The sequence below is a fragment of the Borostomias antarcticus genome, assembly GCF_949987555.1.
Source record: "Borostomias antarcticus genome assembly, chromosome: 11".
In the NCBI taxonomy this organism is placed as follows: Eukaryota; Metazoa; Chordata; class Actinopteri; order Stomiiformes; family Stomiidae; genus Borostomias; species Borostomias antarcticus.
Genome location: NC_140244.1, coordinates 5,164,940 through 5,181,985, shown reverse-complemented (window position 1 = coordinate 5,181,985; position 17,046 = coordinate 5,164,940). Strand labels below are relative to the sequence as shown.

At 48.9% G+C, this 17,046-nt stretch overlaps 1 protein-coding gene across 1 annotated transcript; it reads right to left on the bottom strand.

The window, feature by feature from the left end:
• Positions 1–197: 197 nt before the first annotated feature.
• On the bottom strand, positions 198–16,721 carry sfi1 (SFI1 centrin binding protein). Its single transcript, XM_084445751.1, has 30 exons — positions 16,425–16,721; positions 16,237–16,308; positions 15,970–16,080; positions 15,747–15,841; positions 15,505–15,622; positions 15,272–15,374; positions 14,394–14,598; positions 14,075–14,332; positions 13,231–13,301; positions 13,044–13,136; positions 12,198–12,295; positions 12,028–12,094; positions 11,171–11,301; positions 10,758–10,839; positions 10,191–10,369; positions 8,909–8,984; positions 8,392–8,487; positions 7,698–7,774; positions 6,246–6,348; positions 5,599–5,695; positions 5,347–5,507; positions 5,189–5,263; positions 4,563–4,637; positions 4,265–4,441; positions 2,620–2,849; positions 2,416–2,499; positions 1,648–1,879; positions 1,240–1,565; positions 924–1,026; positions 198–615 (listed from the first exon to the last, which is right to left on the bottom strand). The coding sequence occupies exons 1-30, from the start codon at positions 16,625–16,627 to the stop codon at positions 439–441; spliced, it is 3,975 nt and encodes a 1,324-aa protein (XP_084301877.1). The 5' UTR covers positions 16,628–16,721; the 3' UTR covers positions 198–438.
• Positions 16,722–17,046: the final 325 nt, after the last annotated feature.

Genomic DNA, 17,046 nt, shown 5'->3' with positions numbered 1-17,046 from the left:
CACGGCGCTGCAGGGATATATTGTGCAAGAGGGAGTTCTCTCGAAAATAGATGGAAAATATTTCCGACCATCTGCTGCCCGGACTGGACTACACACGTTCAAACACTTTCGCAGGTTCTGACTCACTGCAGTTTAAGTAGCTTTGTCCTGTCGCTATTTCTTGTCCAAACAGACACTTTATAAAAACAAAACGCATGAAAATTAGTCTATAATTCTTTAATTACCAAACGTACAAAGATACTAAATAGTAACACATCTTTATAAAAGTAACAATTCTTTATAAAAGTAGTACAAGCAATACAATTTCATCATGTGCATAGTAAACGGCGGAGCTTATTGAATATCTTATTCAATCTATGTAGCCAGTATGCTCTTGCATTACACATTTGTCATTTGCCATACATCTTTGTAACAAGGTGTGACAGGTGTTGATAATCTTTATCTTATGTGTTTAGTGTAGGCATGCGGCCCAGGATCATCTGGGTGAAGCACAGAGTGTCCAGGGTCGGGGTCGAGCAGGACGGCCTGGATGCGCTGGATCCTCGCAGCGTGAAGAAGCATCTCTGGCTTCTGCGCCGCCAACTCCGCCGACAGTCTTCGGATGCGCTCCTCCAGCTGGCGACCACAACAGAAGCAGCATTAGAGGGGTTCACATCATGTTATGAACACTGGTATTACTTTGTACACGCCACTGTAATAGCCTACGATTTATCGACCCGCTACATAACTTCACTGTTCCGGTTTTCACAGCTAAAAATGTATGGTTCAAATGAAGCCTCACAGGAATGCATACCAAATTAAAACCATATATGAGATGGTGTGAATCATATATTAAGCCGCTATTTGGTTAACTGCACAGCTATCTTTTTTACTGTTGTTTTTCATAATTAATTATTAAACACTCAGTGACTCAAGCAGCGAACCTCCTCCAGCTCCAGACTGGTAGCGCTCCTCTCCTCCATCTCCCCTTCACTTGCACTTGTCTGCAGCCAGCTCTTCAACACCTCTTTCAGCCTTTGCCATGCCCTACACACACACGCACGCGCGCGCACACACACACACACACACACACGGTCATGTTAAACATACACGGTAAATTAACCTCAAGTCGTGAAGCTTATTCTGGGACCAATGCTCATCCCCCTTTTTGCTCTCTGTAAAGCGCATTGTGTTGCCTCTGTGTATGAAATGCGCTGTACAAATAAAGTTTGATTTGATTCGAGGTGAGTGAATCCTTACTGCAGCTGCTTCCTGTCCTGCAGGTGGCGCCGCATGTCCGTGCGGATGTCGAGCAGCTCCCCGGTCAGAGCCGCAGTCGGGTCAGACTCTGACTGGACACACTCCTCCTCCTCCTCCTCCTCCTCTTGGTCACTCAGACAGACCCCCGCGTGGACGGGCAGCGTCAGACAGAGTTGGGTTCCGTGTGGCCCGGCGTGACGGGGAGAGAGAACCGCACGGTACCTCACGGTACCTGGGGGAGCTGACTGGACTGGGCCGGACTCTTCGGGAGACGCCGGGTACGGAGGTGTACGGTCCCGGGGGCAGGAGCCGCTGGTCAGCTTTGACTTTAAACAAGAGATAAAATAAGAACAAAGAGCAAATAAAAATATTTATTTTTTTAATATCCATGAACTAATGAGCCGTTACCTTGGTTTGAGCCCGGGTGGTCATGAACGAGGAGGGGGGTAACAGGAGGTTGGTAGGGTAGGGCGGGGGTCCGTGGGGGGGCGGGAGGTCCTGGGAGGGTGGTGGTCCGTGGGGGGGCGGGGGGTCCTGGGAGGGTGGGGGTCCGTGAAGGGGTGGGGGGTCCTGGGATGGTGGGGGTCCGTGGGGGGATGGACAGAGCTCTGGGGGTGCCACCACAGGAGGGAGGAGGGGGCTGTGAGGAACGGGGAGATATTTCTTAATTTTTCTCATATAAAGCGACTTTGGGTACCCAGGGCCGCGCTATACAAACATTACAAAATTGAACTATTCATGGGTACCAAATGTAGTCCAAGATCTGCCATATGTGTGCCCTCACAGGTGTGTCAATTTGTCTGATTGCTTAGGATTCTATGCACTAGAGCCAATTAGACCACTTGATACACCTGTGGAGGACACAAAGATAGCAGGTCTAGGACTACATTTGGTACCCATGAATAGGGCAAATAACAGCAATGTTTTGCATTTTTCGAATAAAATACTATTTTTCCAGTAATATATTCATCATTCAAGTTTCGTTAAAAATACTGTTATAACATCATATCGTGTTGATATCGTGAACCCAGTATCATGCATCACATCGTACTGTGAGAGTGTATCGTCACACCCCTAGAATGTACTATACTGATGTAAGTGTATGAGATGTGGGATCGGCACAGGAAACAGCGTTCCATGTCTTGAGCGTTCTGAAACATCTCAGAGGTTCTCTACCTGCTACTGAGCAGCTGCTTGACCGGGGACTGGAGCAGGTCTCTGGGACGCCGAGGCTGCAGTCGAGAGGCGCGTGCCGCCGCCCTGAAGAACACAGACACAGGCGTCGGGGTCACACAGCTGTGACTCCGAGGTACAGAGACACACGCGGGGTTTCCGGCTCGCCTTGTGGCGGAGGTACGGTATAGCGGCCGGACCACTCACAGCTGGTTGAGGACGGCATCTCCTCCGGCTCCCTGGCCCACGGAGCCGGGCTGGCGGGCGCGGCCGTGCGGCGGACCCCCGGGGCACGGTGGCGAGGGCAGACGGAAGGTCACGCTCTTTCTGGGCGGCGCCGCTCCGCCATGCCGGCCGCCGCCGCCCGGGGCGCACAGGGCCCGGCGCTTCCACTTCAGAGCGCAGCGCAGCACCACCCCCTGCAGGCGACGAGAGGTCTGCAGGACACAGGCGGATGTGGACCTGTCACTTCCTCTGACCACATAAACGCAGGGCAGAAACAAGCACCAACACAGACGGACAGCCAGGCAAGGACATGACCAGACCCCACACACAGACCATGTCCTTCACCTGCTCCTGGACAGAGATGACCACACACAGACCATGTCCTTCACCTGCTCCTGGACAGACATGACCACACACAGACCATGTCCTTCACCTGCTCTTGGACAGACATGACCACACACAGACCATGTCCTTCACCTGCTCCTGGACAGAGATGACCACACACAGACCATGTCCTTCACCTGCTCCTGGACAGAGATGACCATACACAGACCATGTCCTTCACCTGCTCCTGGACAGAGATGACCACACACAGACCATGTCCTTCACCTGCTCCTGGACAGAGATGACCACACACAGACCATGTCCTTCACCTGCTCCTGGACAGAGATGACCACACACAGACCATGTCCTTCACCTGCTCCTGGACAGAGATGACCACACACAGACCATGTCCTTCACCTGCTCCTGGACAGAGATGACCACACACAGACCATGTCCTTCACCTGCTCCTGGACAGAGATGACCACACACAGACCATGTCCTTCACCTGCTCCTGGACAGAGATGACCAGACTCCACATACATACCTTGTCCTTCACCTGCTCCTGGACAGACATGTCTATACTCCTGGCTAGGGTTGCATAATTCCGTGAATATTAAAACATTTATGGGAATTAATGGACATGAATGGCTACTCTTGCACTTTGGCTTTAGCACCAGTTTATGCTCTTAGTCACTTGTTTAGAAGGGAGATACACTTGTGAGTTCTGCTAAACGACTAATGTAATGTAATGAATAAACTTGACATTTATGAGAATTAGCGGGAATAAATTCTGTTTTCCAGTTTATTCCCGTTAATTGCCATAAATTCCTGTTCATTCCTATGGGAAGTTTGTGAATATGAAGACCGTGAGAAAGTGAGCACTACTCCCAAGTAACAAGTTTGGTGGAGGTATCGGGTGCCTGGGTCAGGACGATGAGTAGAAGCAGATGTTCCGGCACTCACAAATTCATATAAAAATATAAGCTTTATTGGGCAACAAGTGGGACGTTTTGGCTTCACGTCTTCATCAGCATATAAAATATTGATATGCTGATGAAGGCGTGAAGCCAAAACCCGATACCTCCACCAAACTTGTTACTTGGGAGTAGTGCTCCCTTTCTCACGGTCTTCATGTTCACAAACTTCCCATAGGAATGAACAGGAATTTTTGGCAATTAATGGGAATAAACTGGAAAACAGAGTTTATTCCTGCTAAATTTGTGAATATCCCCGTTAGTTTTACGCCCCTAACTCCCAGGCTAGCCGTGTCCGTCCTCCCCCTGCGGCGACCGCGGCGACCCACCTGCTCCTGGCTGTGCTGCGCCAGGCTCCGGCTGAAGCCGCTGGCGTGGGCGGCGTGCGTGAGGACGTGGGCGACGCCCTCCCTCAGCAGCCGGAGTCTGTAGAAGCCGGCCGCCGCCGCCAGACGCTCCTGCTTCCTGCGCCGCTCCCAGGCCCAGCTCCTCCACGCCTCCAGGACCTGCGGCTCGCGGGAAAAAACAGTTTTACGTTCGCTCGGTTATTATGGGATGGATTGGATTCGTGGAGTGTACGGCAGGACTGTGTTTGCGTGCTGCTGGCGGGCGGCTGACCGGTCCTACCTTGGCCTGCAGTGTGAGGGACCAGTGCCAGAGAGCTTGCTCCGTCCACTCTGCCTCCGTCCCTCTGTGCTGCAGCTGTGGGGGGGGGGGGGGGGGGGGGGGGGGGAAAGACCACCAGTCACACTTCCAGGAGCTCAACACTCCCAGGATCTCAACACTTCCAGGAGCTCAACACTCCCAGGAGCTCGACACTCCCAGGAGCTCGACACTCCCAGGAGTTCCCTCCCTCTCTGACCGCTGCAGGTCGACCGGTGAGATCGTTCAGCAGGATGCAGGGGTAACACTTTACAATAAGGGTACATTAATAAGCATTAGTTAATGCATTATTAAGCATTAAGTAATAGTTAACTAATGTCTCTATTAACCATTTACTAATGTTATTTATGTTACGGTTAACTCACCTAACCCTAACCTTAACTAATGTATTAATTAACATTAGTAACCTAACCTAACCCTAAATAAGCATTAGTTAACAGTTAACTAATGTTTTTTGTGACCCTTATTGTAGTGTGACCAACGGAGGTGATCTCCTCTTGGACAGAGATCGCATGCTCTCATTCTTTCTGCACATGTTTTTGTTATTATTATTTTTCAAAAAAGAATATTTCAAAAAAGATTATACTGACGGCAACTTTCCAGCACTCAAAGTAGTGTTTGGTTGTCTTCTGCCTCAGCAGTAACATTCCTCTCCGTTTCAGTCCCTAAAAAGCAGAACCACATACATTAAAACTAAACTACAATCTCAATGTACCACAGAGCACACACAGTTTGTTTGTTTGTTTACCTCATAGCGCTGGTGTTGTTGGTGGTAAACGCCCCACGCTCTGAAGGCTCTGGACAGAAGTGTGGAGCGGTGGTGACGCCCGGCCTTCTCCGTGCCGGTCCTCTCCTCCAGAACCTCTCTTCTCCGCTCACTCCATCTCCTCAGCGTCGTCTGCAGCCTCACTGGTGATCAACAACACTCTAGTTATCTCTCTTCAACTGATCTGAAACGGGCCAGAGAACGATACTTGTTCTAAGAGAACTTAAGCCTTACAGTGATCCATGTGACTCTGAGCCTGGCTCAATATCTCCCTCTGCTGGCGACGCTTTGACACGGCGCAGGACGCCACTCGCCTCCATGCCGACAACAGCTTAGGGAACAGAGCAGTGGGTTAGTAACCAGGAGGAGTGGCAGTAGCTACAGCAGAGCCAGTAGTCTGGAGTCAAGCGCCATAAAACATGGGAAGAGGGGCGGAGCCAGCGCATTAGCCTTCCTTTCAAATCCATTATTTCATCTGGAGCATATAGTCGGGACTAGATGAAACTCATACACTGCGCCATAATAAAAACCTCTGTGAAATGAGAGTTAACGTGGAAGAAAGTCCAAGTACTGTAAATTGCACCTTGTGCTACCGACAGCTCGCTAGAGTGCAGGACTCATTAGCAATACTACTGAATCTGCGATCAGTGACCAATCAGAGGCCAAATCAGCCTCTCTGCACAGCCCACTATCTGCACGGGCCAATCAGTATCTGGTTGAAAATACGGCCGGATTCTCATTGGTGTCCACGAATATCATAGCCTGTTCCCAGAAGTTCTTGCCATAGCGAGAGCTTCTGGGTACTCAGAATACAGAGCCGGTGACAGCAGCCCCAGCAGTGACAGGCTTGGTGGTCGTTTTTTAGGACAGCAGTACCACACCTTGGCCTGCAGGTGGACCCGGAAGTGTGTTTCGGCTCTCTGCTCCTTCGCCCTGACCTCGGCCAGGAGGGCTGCGTTCTCCCTCCACACACCCAACAGCCTCCTGGAGGAACCACAGGAAGAACCACAGGAAGAACCACGTTAAGAAAGAGAACCTGAAGGATCATCTCGTTTGTAGACTGAGCACAGAAGGTAAAGCACAAGGCTCATGCTGAAACTCCACTGACTCCGGTTGCGGCGCGTATCCGGTTACCGTACGGAAGCCGGAGTCGAACCGCAGCCGTTCCAGATAATGATTGTGTTTCCACCAGATGCGCTGCGGCACGTTTTAGAAGCATCCCGGAACCGGCTCTCCGCAGAGCTCCGGTAAAGACAGACAGCAGGTCTACTGGTGGAGACAGACAGCAAGTCTACTGGTGGAGACAGACAGCAGGTCTACTGGTAGAGAGAGACAGCAGGTCTACTGGTGGAGACAGACAGCAGGTCTACTGGTAAAGACAGACAGTAGGTCTACTGGTAAAGACAGACAGCAGGTCTACTGGTGGAGACAGACAGCAGGTCTACTGGTAAAGAGAGACAGCAGGTCTACTGGTAAAGACAGACAGCAGGTCTATTTTTGACGGATGCCGCATCTGGGACACATCAAATAGTAGTAGAAGAAAGGGGGAGTTAGGTCCCCCCCCCCCCCCCCCCCCCCCCCCCGACGGCCTGGCAGAATATCAAACAAAATTCTCGCTCCTGAAAACACAACCGGTGGGAGTCGTGTGGAGGACGGAATAAAACCAGACTGCATTCGGAACGCCACGCAAACGAGTCAGTGGAATTGAGGCGTCAGTGGTAGATACTCTCACAGATACCTCACAGATACTACCTCACAGATACTACCTCAGAGATACTACCTCAGAGATACTACCTCAGAGATACTACCTCAGAGATACTACCTCAGAGATACTACCTCAGGGATACTACCTCAGGGATACTACCTCAGGGATACTACCTCAGAGATACTACCTCAGATATACTACCTCAGAGATACTACCTCAGGGATACTACCTCGGAAATACTACCTCAGATATACTACCTCAGATATACTACCTCAGGGATACTACCTCGGAGATACTACCTCAGATATACTACCTCAGATATACTACCTCAGGGATACTACCTCAGGGATACTACCTCAGGGATACTACCTCAGGGATACTTCCTCAGATATACTACCTCACAGATAATACCTCAGATATACTACCTCAGGGATACTACCTCAGGGGAACTACCTCAGATATACTACCTCAGGGATACTACCTCAGATATACTACCTCACAGATAATACCTCAGAGATACTACCTCAGAGATTATACCTCAGAAATACTACCTCAGAGATACTACCTCAGGGATACTAACTCAGAGATAATACCTCAGAGATATTACCTCAGAGATACGAGATCCTACCTCAGAGTGTGCTGTTGCTGCAGGCTGTAGCTCTCCTCCGCCCGGCTGTAGATCTGCTGGCTCTGCCGCTGGTGCTCCTGGGGTGAGAGGCAGAGGGATTACTGCTCATCCCACAGGACACACACACACACACACACACACACCACCTCAACCAACCATACATCCACACACACCACCCAGACTCACACAGGGACAACCACATACACACACCACCCAGAACACCTCACGCAGGGATGACAACACACACACCACCCAGAACACCTCACACAGGGATGACTACACACACACACACCACCCAGAACAGCTCACACAGGGATGACTACACACACACACACACCACCCAGAACACCTCACGCAGGGATGACTACACACACACCACCCAGAACATCTCACACAGGGATGACTACACACACACACACACACACACACACCACCCAGAACACCTCACACAACCATATAGGCACACACATCACTCAGAGCACCTCTCACAGGGACACACACACACACACACACGCACGCACACACACACGCACACGCACACATGCACACACGCACACGCACACACGCACACACACACACACACACACGCGCACACACGCGCACACACACACACGCGCACACGCACACACACGCACACCATCCAGAGCACGTCACACTGGGACAACCGTACAAACAAGCTCTGTGCTCAAGGTACCTTCCAGACTTCCAAGGTGTGTTTCAGGAGTTTGCTCTGGTGATACCGTTCCATCTGCTCCAGTCTGTGGTTCTTCTCTCTCTTGTTCTGGACGTACTAACCAGCGTTGGCACAGAAAAACGCTGTGTTATAGACCATGGAACGTTCATATTCAAAACAACAACACCACTTTGGTCCATCTCAACATTTGGTTTGCCGCGACGATAACACAAGTTAGCTAATGTTAGTGGTGGTAGCTACTGTAGCTAGCTAGCTAACATTAAACATGACAAGGAGCCATTCCAAAGAGCCTTTCAAAGGCAGAACAATCGAGATATATAAATAATAATCCCACCACTGAGGGATAAGGTAACAAAATTAATTTGGACATTTTGTAAAAGTTTTTGACTTGCTAGTGTCTGTTATCGCAGATTGGTACACCGGAAGTTTACTTGGAATAAGTCGAGCCGTTGCCCTAGTGACGGCAAAGGCCTGTCAGCATATCCGCCATGACGCTATGAAGACATCACGCTAGTACCTTGCTCCAGCCAATCATGGCGCGCCTCATCCCCAACAATTCACAATGACGATCAGCCTGCTCCTCTCTGGTTCTCCTGGAATGCAAACAAGCAGTCAGTTAGCAGCTAAATAAACACAGCCTACTGTAAAGAGTACATTAGGTCAAGCAGTCACTCGCCCTGCCATGTGGGAATGTGACCCATGTCTGAGAGTTCTCCTATAGAACATCCCTGTCTGAGAGTTCTCCTATAGTACCTCCCTGTCTGAGAGTTCTCCTATAGTACCTCCCTGTCTGAGAGTTCTCCTATAGTACCTCCCTGTCTGAGAGTTCTCCTATAGTACCTCCCTGTCTGAGAGTTCTCCTATAGTACCTCCCTGTCTGAGAGGTCTCCTATAGTACCTCCCTGTCTGAGAGTTCTCCTATAGTACCTCCCTGTCTGAGAGTTCTCCTATAGTACCTCCCTGTCTGAGAGGTCTCCTATAGCGCGTACCTGTCTGAGAGTTCTCCTATAGTACCTCCCTGTCTGAGAGTTCTCCTATAGTACCTCCCTGTCTGAGAGTTCTTCTATAGTACCTCCCTGTCTGAGAGTTCTCTTATAGTACCTCCCTGTCTGAGAGTTCTCCTATAGTACCTCCCTGTCTGAGAGTTCTCCTATAGTACCTCCCTGTCTGAGAGTTCTCCTATAGTACCTCCCTGTCTGAGAGTTCTCCTATAGCGCGTACCTGTCTGAGAGTTCTCCTATAGCGCGTACCTGTCTGAGAGTTCTCCTATAGCGCGTACCTGTCTGAGAGTTCTCCTATAGCGCGTACCTGTCTGAGAGTTCTCCTATAGTACCTCCCTGTCTGAGAGTTCTCCTATAGTACCTCCCTGTCTGAGAGGTCTCCTATAGTACCTCCATGTCTGAGGTCTCCTATAGTACCTCCCTGTCTGAGAGTTCTCCTATAGTACCTCCCTGTCTGAGAGTTCTCCTATAGTACCTCCTTGTCTGAGAGTTCTCCTATAGTACCTCCCTGTCTGAGAGGTCTCCTATAGCGCGTACCTGTCTGAGAGGTCTCCTATAGTACCTCCCTGTCTGAGAGTTCTCCTATAGTACCTCCCTGTCTGAGAGTTCTCCTATAGTACCTCCCTTTCTGAGAGTTCTCCTATAGTACCTCCCTTTCTGAGAGTTCTCCTATATTACCTCCCTGTCTGAGAGGTCTCCTATAGCGCGTACCTGTCTGAGAGTTCTCCTATAGCGCGTACCTGTCTGAGAGGTCTCCTATAGCGCGTACCTGTCTGAGAGGTCTCCTATAGCGCGTACCTGTTGCGTATCTCTGTGGCGTTGTCCCTCCAGTGGCGCAGCGTGGTGAGGAGCAGCCTGCGCTGGTAGTGAGCGTCGGAGGTCGTCTGTTTCCCTCTGACCTGCTGCTCCTGCAGCGCCCGTCTCATCCAGCAGCGCCAGGCTCGCTGCACACACCGCTGCTCGTCATGCAGAACCGCCTGGGACACACACACACACACACACACACACACACACACACACAAACAAACACACACACAAACATACACAAACACAAACACACACATGCAAACACACACAAAACACACACACACACACACACACACACACACACACACAAACAAACACACACACACACACACACAAACATACACACACACAAACAAACACACACATGCAAACACACACAAAACACACACACACAAACAAACACACACACACACACACACACACACAAAACACACACAGGTTCTCTCTCGTTTGTCTGTCGGTGCCCCTGTGTTGGTAGGCTGTACCTACGAGGGTGGATATTCTATTCTGCAGAGCGGGATTTGCTGGTCTTCATCAGGACCAGAGAGCTGTAGTTACCATCCTCTCCGCCAGCCTCTGCTCCCTCCCCTCCTCCGAGCTGCCCCACCAGGTGTAGAAGGCCCAGGCGCACAGTCGCTGTCTACAGGAATCATGGACACACGTCAAAAGCCAAGCCTAGGTTTGTGAGTGCAGCTTGGATATTTAAGAGTGCTGCTTGGATATTTAAGAGTGCTGCTTGGATATTTAAGAGTGCAGCTTGGATATTTAAGAGTGCAGCTTGAATATTTAACCAGGCATTAACTGAACGTTAACCAGGCGTTAACCAAGAGTTAACAAGGTGTTAACTGGACGTTAACCAGGTGTTAACTGGACGTTAACCAGGTGTTAACTGGACGTTAACCAGACGTTACCCAGACGTTAACCAGACGTTAAGAGTGTAGCTCTTTGTGAGGAGGGCTGTGGGGACTCACTGGTTGTGGCGCTCCGCCGTGTCCCTCCTGGTTCTGCGCTGTCTCCCCTGGAGAGTGACCTCGACCCAGGAGTCCAGACACTGAGGCAAGATGCGGTCAGAAAACCAGGCCTCGGCACGGCGCTCCAAACCCTGCGCTCAACACAGCGCACGACCCCGCTGTTAGAGGAACCTGCGTGTGTTGTATTTATGTGCTGAGAAATCGGCGTGTGTGCATTTGTGCGCTTATGCGTACGCGTGTGTGTGTGTTTGCGTTGTGTTTACACAAGGGCTGTCGACATTAAAGTGTTTAATGCTCGCGATTAATCTGGAGACGGGGGGAAAAAATGTACGCTAATTAACCATATAACCAAATTCGAACCCAACTTCCTCCTGTAATTCCAAATGCGCGTTTTTACCTGTCTGATCTACTGAAAGGATGTGAAACGTGGATAAGTTATCTGCGCGTTTCACATGCCTTCCAGTAGCTAATTCAGCCGGGTAAACACTCTAGTAAACACTCGCTCAGATAGTACGACTGAGGACACATCCCCCAGTGTGCTGAACAGCAAATTTCATTTGAAAAAGCTTCCAGATGGAAGTTGAGATACAACCGAAGCCGTGTGCACATATTGCAGCGATGTAACCGTCTTTCCACCGAAGCAAGGCGAGTAAAACCCAGGCCAGGTCCAGCAGAACATCTCATGCATGTCATGCATCTCTTTATTCTAACGTCACACATGCCTAACTGTTTTATCTCCCCCAAAAATACAAGTAAATACTAGTATTTTAAACATGTGATTAATCATAATTAATCACAGCCTATTATTGTGATTAACTAGTTTTTTTATTATTGATTGACAGCATTAGTTTACATACTTGCAAGTCCCTGTGTTCAGCAAGCCGTTCTTTCCACAGGCACATGTATTTACTCAAGAGTAAAGTTCTGTAAAAGAAGAAGAAGAAAAAAGGTTACTCCTACAATAACAAACGACAGATCTGTACTGGACAAAGCGACTTGTGTTAGTCTGAGAGAGAGAAGAACTCGCCTGTGGTTCGCCAGAGCGATCTCCATGTGTGGCTGCAGCCTCCTGTCCTCTGCCTCCTCGAGGCGTAGCTGCCACACCTTCCAATAATGGGACGTTATCTACCGCAACAGAGAAAAAACATGAAATGAAATAAATATAAGGGATCTTTGGAGCACCTACCCTGAGTCACGGTTCTACCAGAGAGAATAGCACCCTGAGTCATGGTTCTACCAGAGACGATAAAACCCAGAGTCACGGTTCTACCAGAGAGAATAGCACCCTGAGTCAGGGTTCTACCAGAGACGATAAAACCCAGAGTCACGGTTCTACCAGAGAGAATAGGACCCTGAGTCACGGTTCTACCAGAGAGAATAGCACCCGAAAGAATAGCACCCTGAGTAACAGTTCTACTAGAGAGAATAGCACCTTGAGTCATGAATAGCACCCGGAGTCACTGTTCTACCAGAGAGAGTAGCATCCTGAGACATGGTTCTACCAGAGAGAGTAGCATCCTGAGACATGGTTCTACCAGAGAGAGTAGCATCCTGAGACATGGTTCTACCAGAGAGAGTAGCATCCCGAGACATGGTTCTACCAGAGAGAGTAGCATCCTGAGACATGGTTCTACCAGAGAGAGTAGCATCCTGAGACATGGTTCTACCAGAGAGAGTAGCATCCTGAGACATGGTTCTACCAGAGAGAGTAGCATCCTGAGACATGGTTCTACCAGAGAGAGTAGCATCCTGAGACATGGTTCTACCAGAGAGAATAGCACCCTGAGTCACTGTTCTACCAGACAGAATAGCACGGTGAGAGAGGGTTCTACCAGAGGTACCCCACGGGAGTGTTAACACAGTAATAACTCACTGTGTGATGATAATGGTGGACAGCAATGTTCTTGTTCAGTCGATGAGTTTTGCTCCAAGATACATTCAGTGTCAGCGCTCTCAGTCCAGAACGCTGTAGGCAGACAGGAAGCAGGAAGTACATCATAATATGTGATTCTACCTCATGGAGCAGTGAAGTAAGGGTGAAAGATGCTCCTCCCCCTCACCAGCAGGTGATGACGGTGATGTTGACATGCGGCCTGGTCTCTTTCAGCCTCCTGAACGCACTGTTCCACATCTACACATGAGTTCAGGAACCAAAACAAACATGTTCCACATCTACCCATGAACTCAGGAACCAAAACAAACATGTTCCACATCTACACACAAGCTCAGGAATCAAAACAAACAAGTTCAATACTGCCACTTCCACTACTACTTGCGGTCCAGAGTGAGTGAGTGAGTGACTGAATGAGTGTGTGACTGACTGAATGAGTGAGTGACTGACTGAATAAGTGAGTGAGTGAGTGAGTGAGTGAGTGAGTGATAGTGGCTGAATGAGTGTGTGACTGAATGAGTGAGTGACTGAATGAGTGAGTAGTGACTGACTGAATGAGTGAGTGACTGAATGAGTGAGTAGTGACTGACTGAATGAGTGTGTGACTGAATGAGTGGGTGACTGACTGAATGAGTGAGTAGTGAGTGACTGAGTGAATAGTGTGTGAGTGCATGAGTGAGTGACTGAGTAAGTAGAGTAACTTAATGAGTGAGTGAGTGTCTGACTGAGTGATAGTGACTGAATGAGTGTGTGACTAAATGAGTGAGTGACTGAATGAGTGAGTAGTGAGTGATTGGATGAGTGAGTGAGTAGTGTGTGAGTGACTGAGTGAGTAATGAGTAACTGAATGAGTGAGTGAGTGAGTGAGTGAGTGAGTGAGTGAGTGAGTGAGTGAGTGAGTGAGTAACCGAATGAGTGAGTGAGTGAGTGAGTGAGTGAGTGAGTGAGTGAGTGAGTGAGTGAGTGAGTGAGTGAGTGAGTGAGTGAGTGAGTGAGTGAGTGAGTGAGGATACAGTTCTTCCAGCGTCCCAGCGCCCTGCACTGTGTGCTGCGTTGCGCCAGGCGGTCAGCTGCTTGTAGTCTGTCCGCGTGTCTCTGTCTGAGCTGTAGTCCACTGCACCAGGCCCCCCAACTCGTCCTGACCAACCTCAGCTGACCGGCGTGCACGGCCACAGCTAGATCAGAAAAACATCGATGACCAACAGAAACATGAGCAGTGATTTCATTTTCCACAGCCACAGTGGGAGACATGTGTAGGGGTATGTGGACTCAAGCTACTGGTGACCACAATTTGGCAAACTACCATCTTGAACATGCATGTCCTCCATTAACTCCGTGATTGAGAGTGAGAAATATGTGTGCAGATACTGCTGTTGAAACCTCTGAGCTTTCTTTTAGCTTGGCGGTGGTGAACGTAGCTTTTCCAGCAACCGAGAACCTTCCGCTGAAGCCCGTGTGTGTGATGTAGTGAAGCCTTGGACTCCAGCTCTCTCTGAGAACAGGCAGACGTATGCTCTGCTCTCCACTGATCCCACGCCTAAGAACACACAACACAAACATACCAGAATCACAATCGGTTCTATTAGCCAGGTCGTTTTTACACATACTAGGAATTTGTTTCGGTCAATTGGTGCATAACAGTGATGGAGACAACATTAGACAGGGTGCAAGGACAAGACGGGACTATGCAAATGAGCAGTGCAAAGTACAAAATACTTTCATTGTCCTGCATCGCTACAAGTGGACATGCTAGAATTCAAGCATACTGTATTTTACTGACATTCATAGAGAACACTGGGTTTAAGGTCATAACAGAGGATGAAAGAGTGCAGTGTCAGTTAGGGCTGGGTATCGAGTCAAATTTCAAGAATCGATTCGATTCCGATTCACAAGGTTCAGAATCGATTATCACGATTCGATTCGATTCAATATCGATTCGGTTAGTGTTACTAAAACCTGTTTTTTTTAGCTGTAACCTTAATTACATGACTGCCAAGTTATGCAACACATCAATACTAGGGCTGGGTATCGATACTGATTTCCAAAAATGAATGAATGAATGAATCATTGAATGAATGAATGAACTATTCATTCCTTCATTTATTCATTAAATAAAAGATCGATTTTGGGATTCATGAATCGATTCAGAATCATTTGATTCAGAATCGATGAATCTATTTTTTTAAGCCCAGCCTAGTGTCAGTGCTCACCTTGCGCTGTAGAGTCAGAGCCCAATGATCCAAGGCGTCGTCCTCCAGAGCGCAAACATCATATCGACGCTGTAGCCTGGACAGCCACAAAGTCCATGTCTGACTGCATTAGGGTAATCAAAACCGGCGACCAGATAAATACATGACTGAGAATTTCAGTGTATAGTTCCTGATTTAGAGTTACGTGAAAATAAACATACACATAACATAACACACGTGCCCCGATGCCTCACCGAAGAGTCGCAAGTCTGTCGAACTGAAGAGCAGATTCCAACATCCTGGACTTCATCCGCCTCATCTCCAGGTAGACTTCCCAGCTGTCCAACGCCACGCGCATCTGCCGCCTTTCAGCTGGAATAAAAGGATAATCACTACACCGATACAGACAGACTATACGTATCACCAGCTGCTGGAGGACGATTCCCCCCAAAGACCCTGTTTCATCTCTCATTAGGCTGTTCCTTTGTTTCTATACCAACACACGCAGCATTCTGGAATTTCCTCTTCTTTTCCTTGCACGCAGACACAACCCTCTGCCAGCCATGGAATGCCTGACTGTACAGGTAATACCTAAAATACAGAAAATAGCATTAGTTCTTAGTTGGTTAGCCAGGAATCCACTGGCTGGGTGGGAGAGCCAGAAGGTGTTACCTGGCTGCATTAGGGGCAAGGCCATTCCACAGGCTGGAGCTACTGACCTGTAGTGGCAGTCTGCCCGCACCGTGAGGCTCCACTCCCTCCGGGACGACCACCACTCCTCCCTCCAACCCTCAAATGCTCTCTGCAGGACCCTCCTCCGATGGTAGGACCTGAAAATGGTACCAGAGGCAACATTACTTCCTGTGCTACAGATTAATTGTTAACACCTTTCCCCCTTAAAGCAGTCACACACACAAAATCCCACTGTGAGTTTAGCCCTCAGTTCCAACCCTCCTCTGTGTTGACTAAATCACGAACAAGGGTACCTGGCTTTGCGTGGATGGACTCGCCCAAAGGTCTTCTTCATCCATATGTTCAGGAACTTCCGTGCCAGGTGCCTGGAAATGGCAAGATAGTTTGAACATAGTGACCATCTGCATCTCTATTGTTTTCTCAGTAACTTAGGCTGACCTCATCAGGGATTTATGCGTAATATATTTGACGGCCTCCTCACCTGATTCTCAACTCCTTGAGTCTTCCACCTCTGTTCCAGCTGTATCCGACTCTGTAAACTCTTGGGGCTAAATAATTTCTTGTTTTCTTGGATCCACCTTGTCCCGTGTTGCTCTCATGTGGACCTCTCCCTTTGCCTCTGGTAGACATTGGGTAGACATTACCTACAAGAGCAAGCTGCGAGCTACCGGGTCTGACTGACATTCGTGACTGACAGTCAGTAAAACACGTAGCATTGGCAAGATCGGGAAATATTACTGACAAAGTTACTTTACTGGCTGGTGTGGCCCACCGACTTTGGCCACACGACAGCTAAAGTACAAGAAGTTGACAGGTCGCCGTGTTTGTTTGGGAAACTAATCAACTGTCGCGCGTACTGCTGATAAGGAACAACGCTACATATACTGTCGGACCAAAACAAAAATCTAAAACAAAGGTTCCGGTTAAAATAATCTGTGCAAATTATGTAAAAGCCTACGAAGATTACGAAATTATGATAAATTGCAGCTTCTGTGATTAAAGTTAATATCCAATGTATAATTTTATATTACGACAGCACGGTTTTGCAACGAGTATTTATCTGGAACCAAAGAAAAATCAGGCAACCGTGCCGTACCTACTCC

Excerpts from the sequence above, each read along its gene's own strand:
- sfi1 (XM_084445751.1), bottom strand. The coding sequence starts at position 16,627 with ATGTCAGTCAGACCCGGTAGCTCGCAGCTTGCTCTTGTAGGTAATGTC. Across the intron at positions 7,775-8,391 it reads ACACCTTGGAAGTCTGGAAG|GAGCACCAGCGGCAGAGCCA; the intron begins GTACCTTGAGCA and ends CTCTCACCCCAG. Across the intron at positions 616-923 it reads CCAGTCTGGAGCTGGAGGAG|CTGGAGGAGCGCATCCGAAG; the intron begins GTTCGCTGCTTG and ends TGTGGTCGCCAG.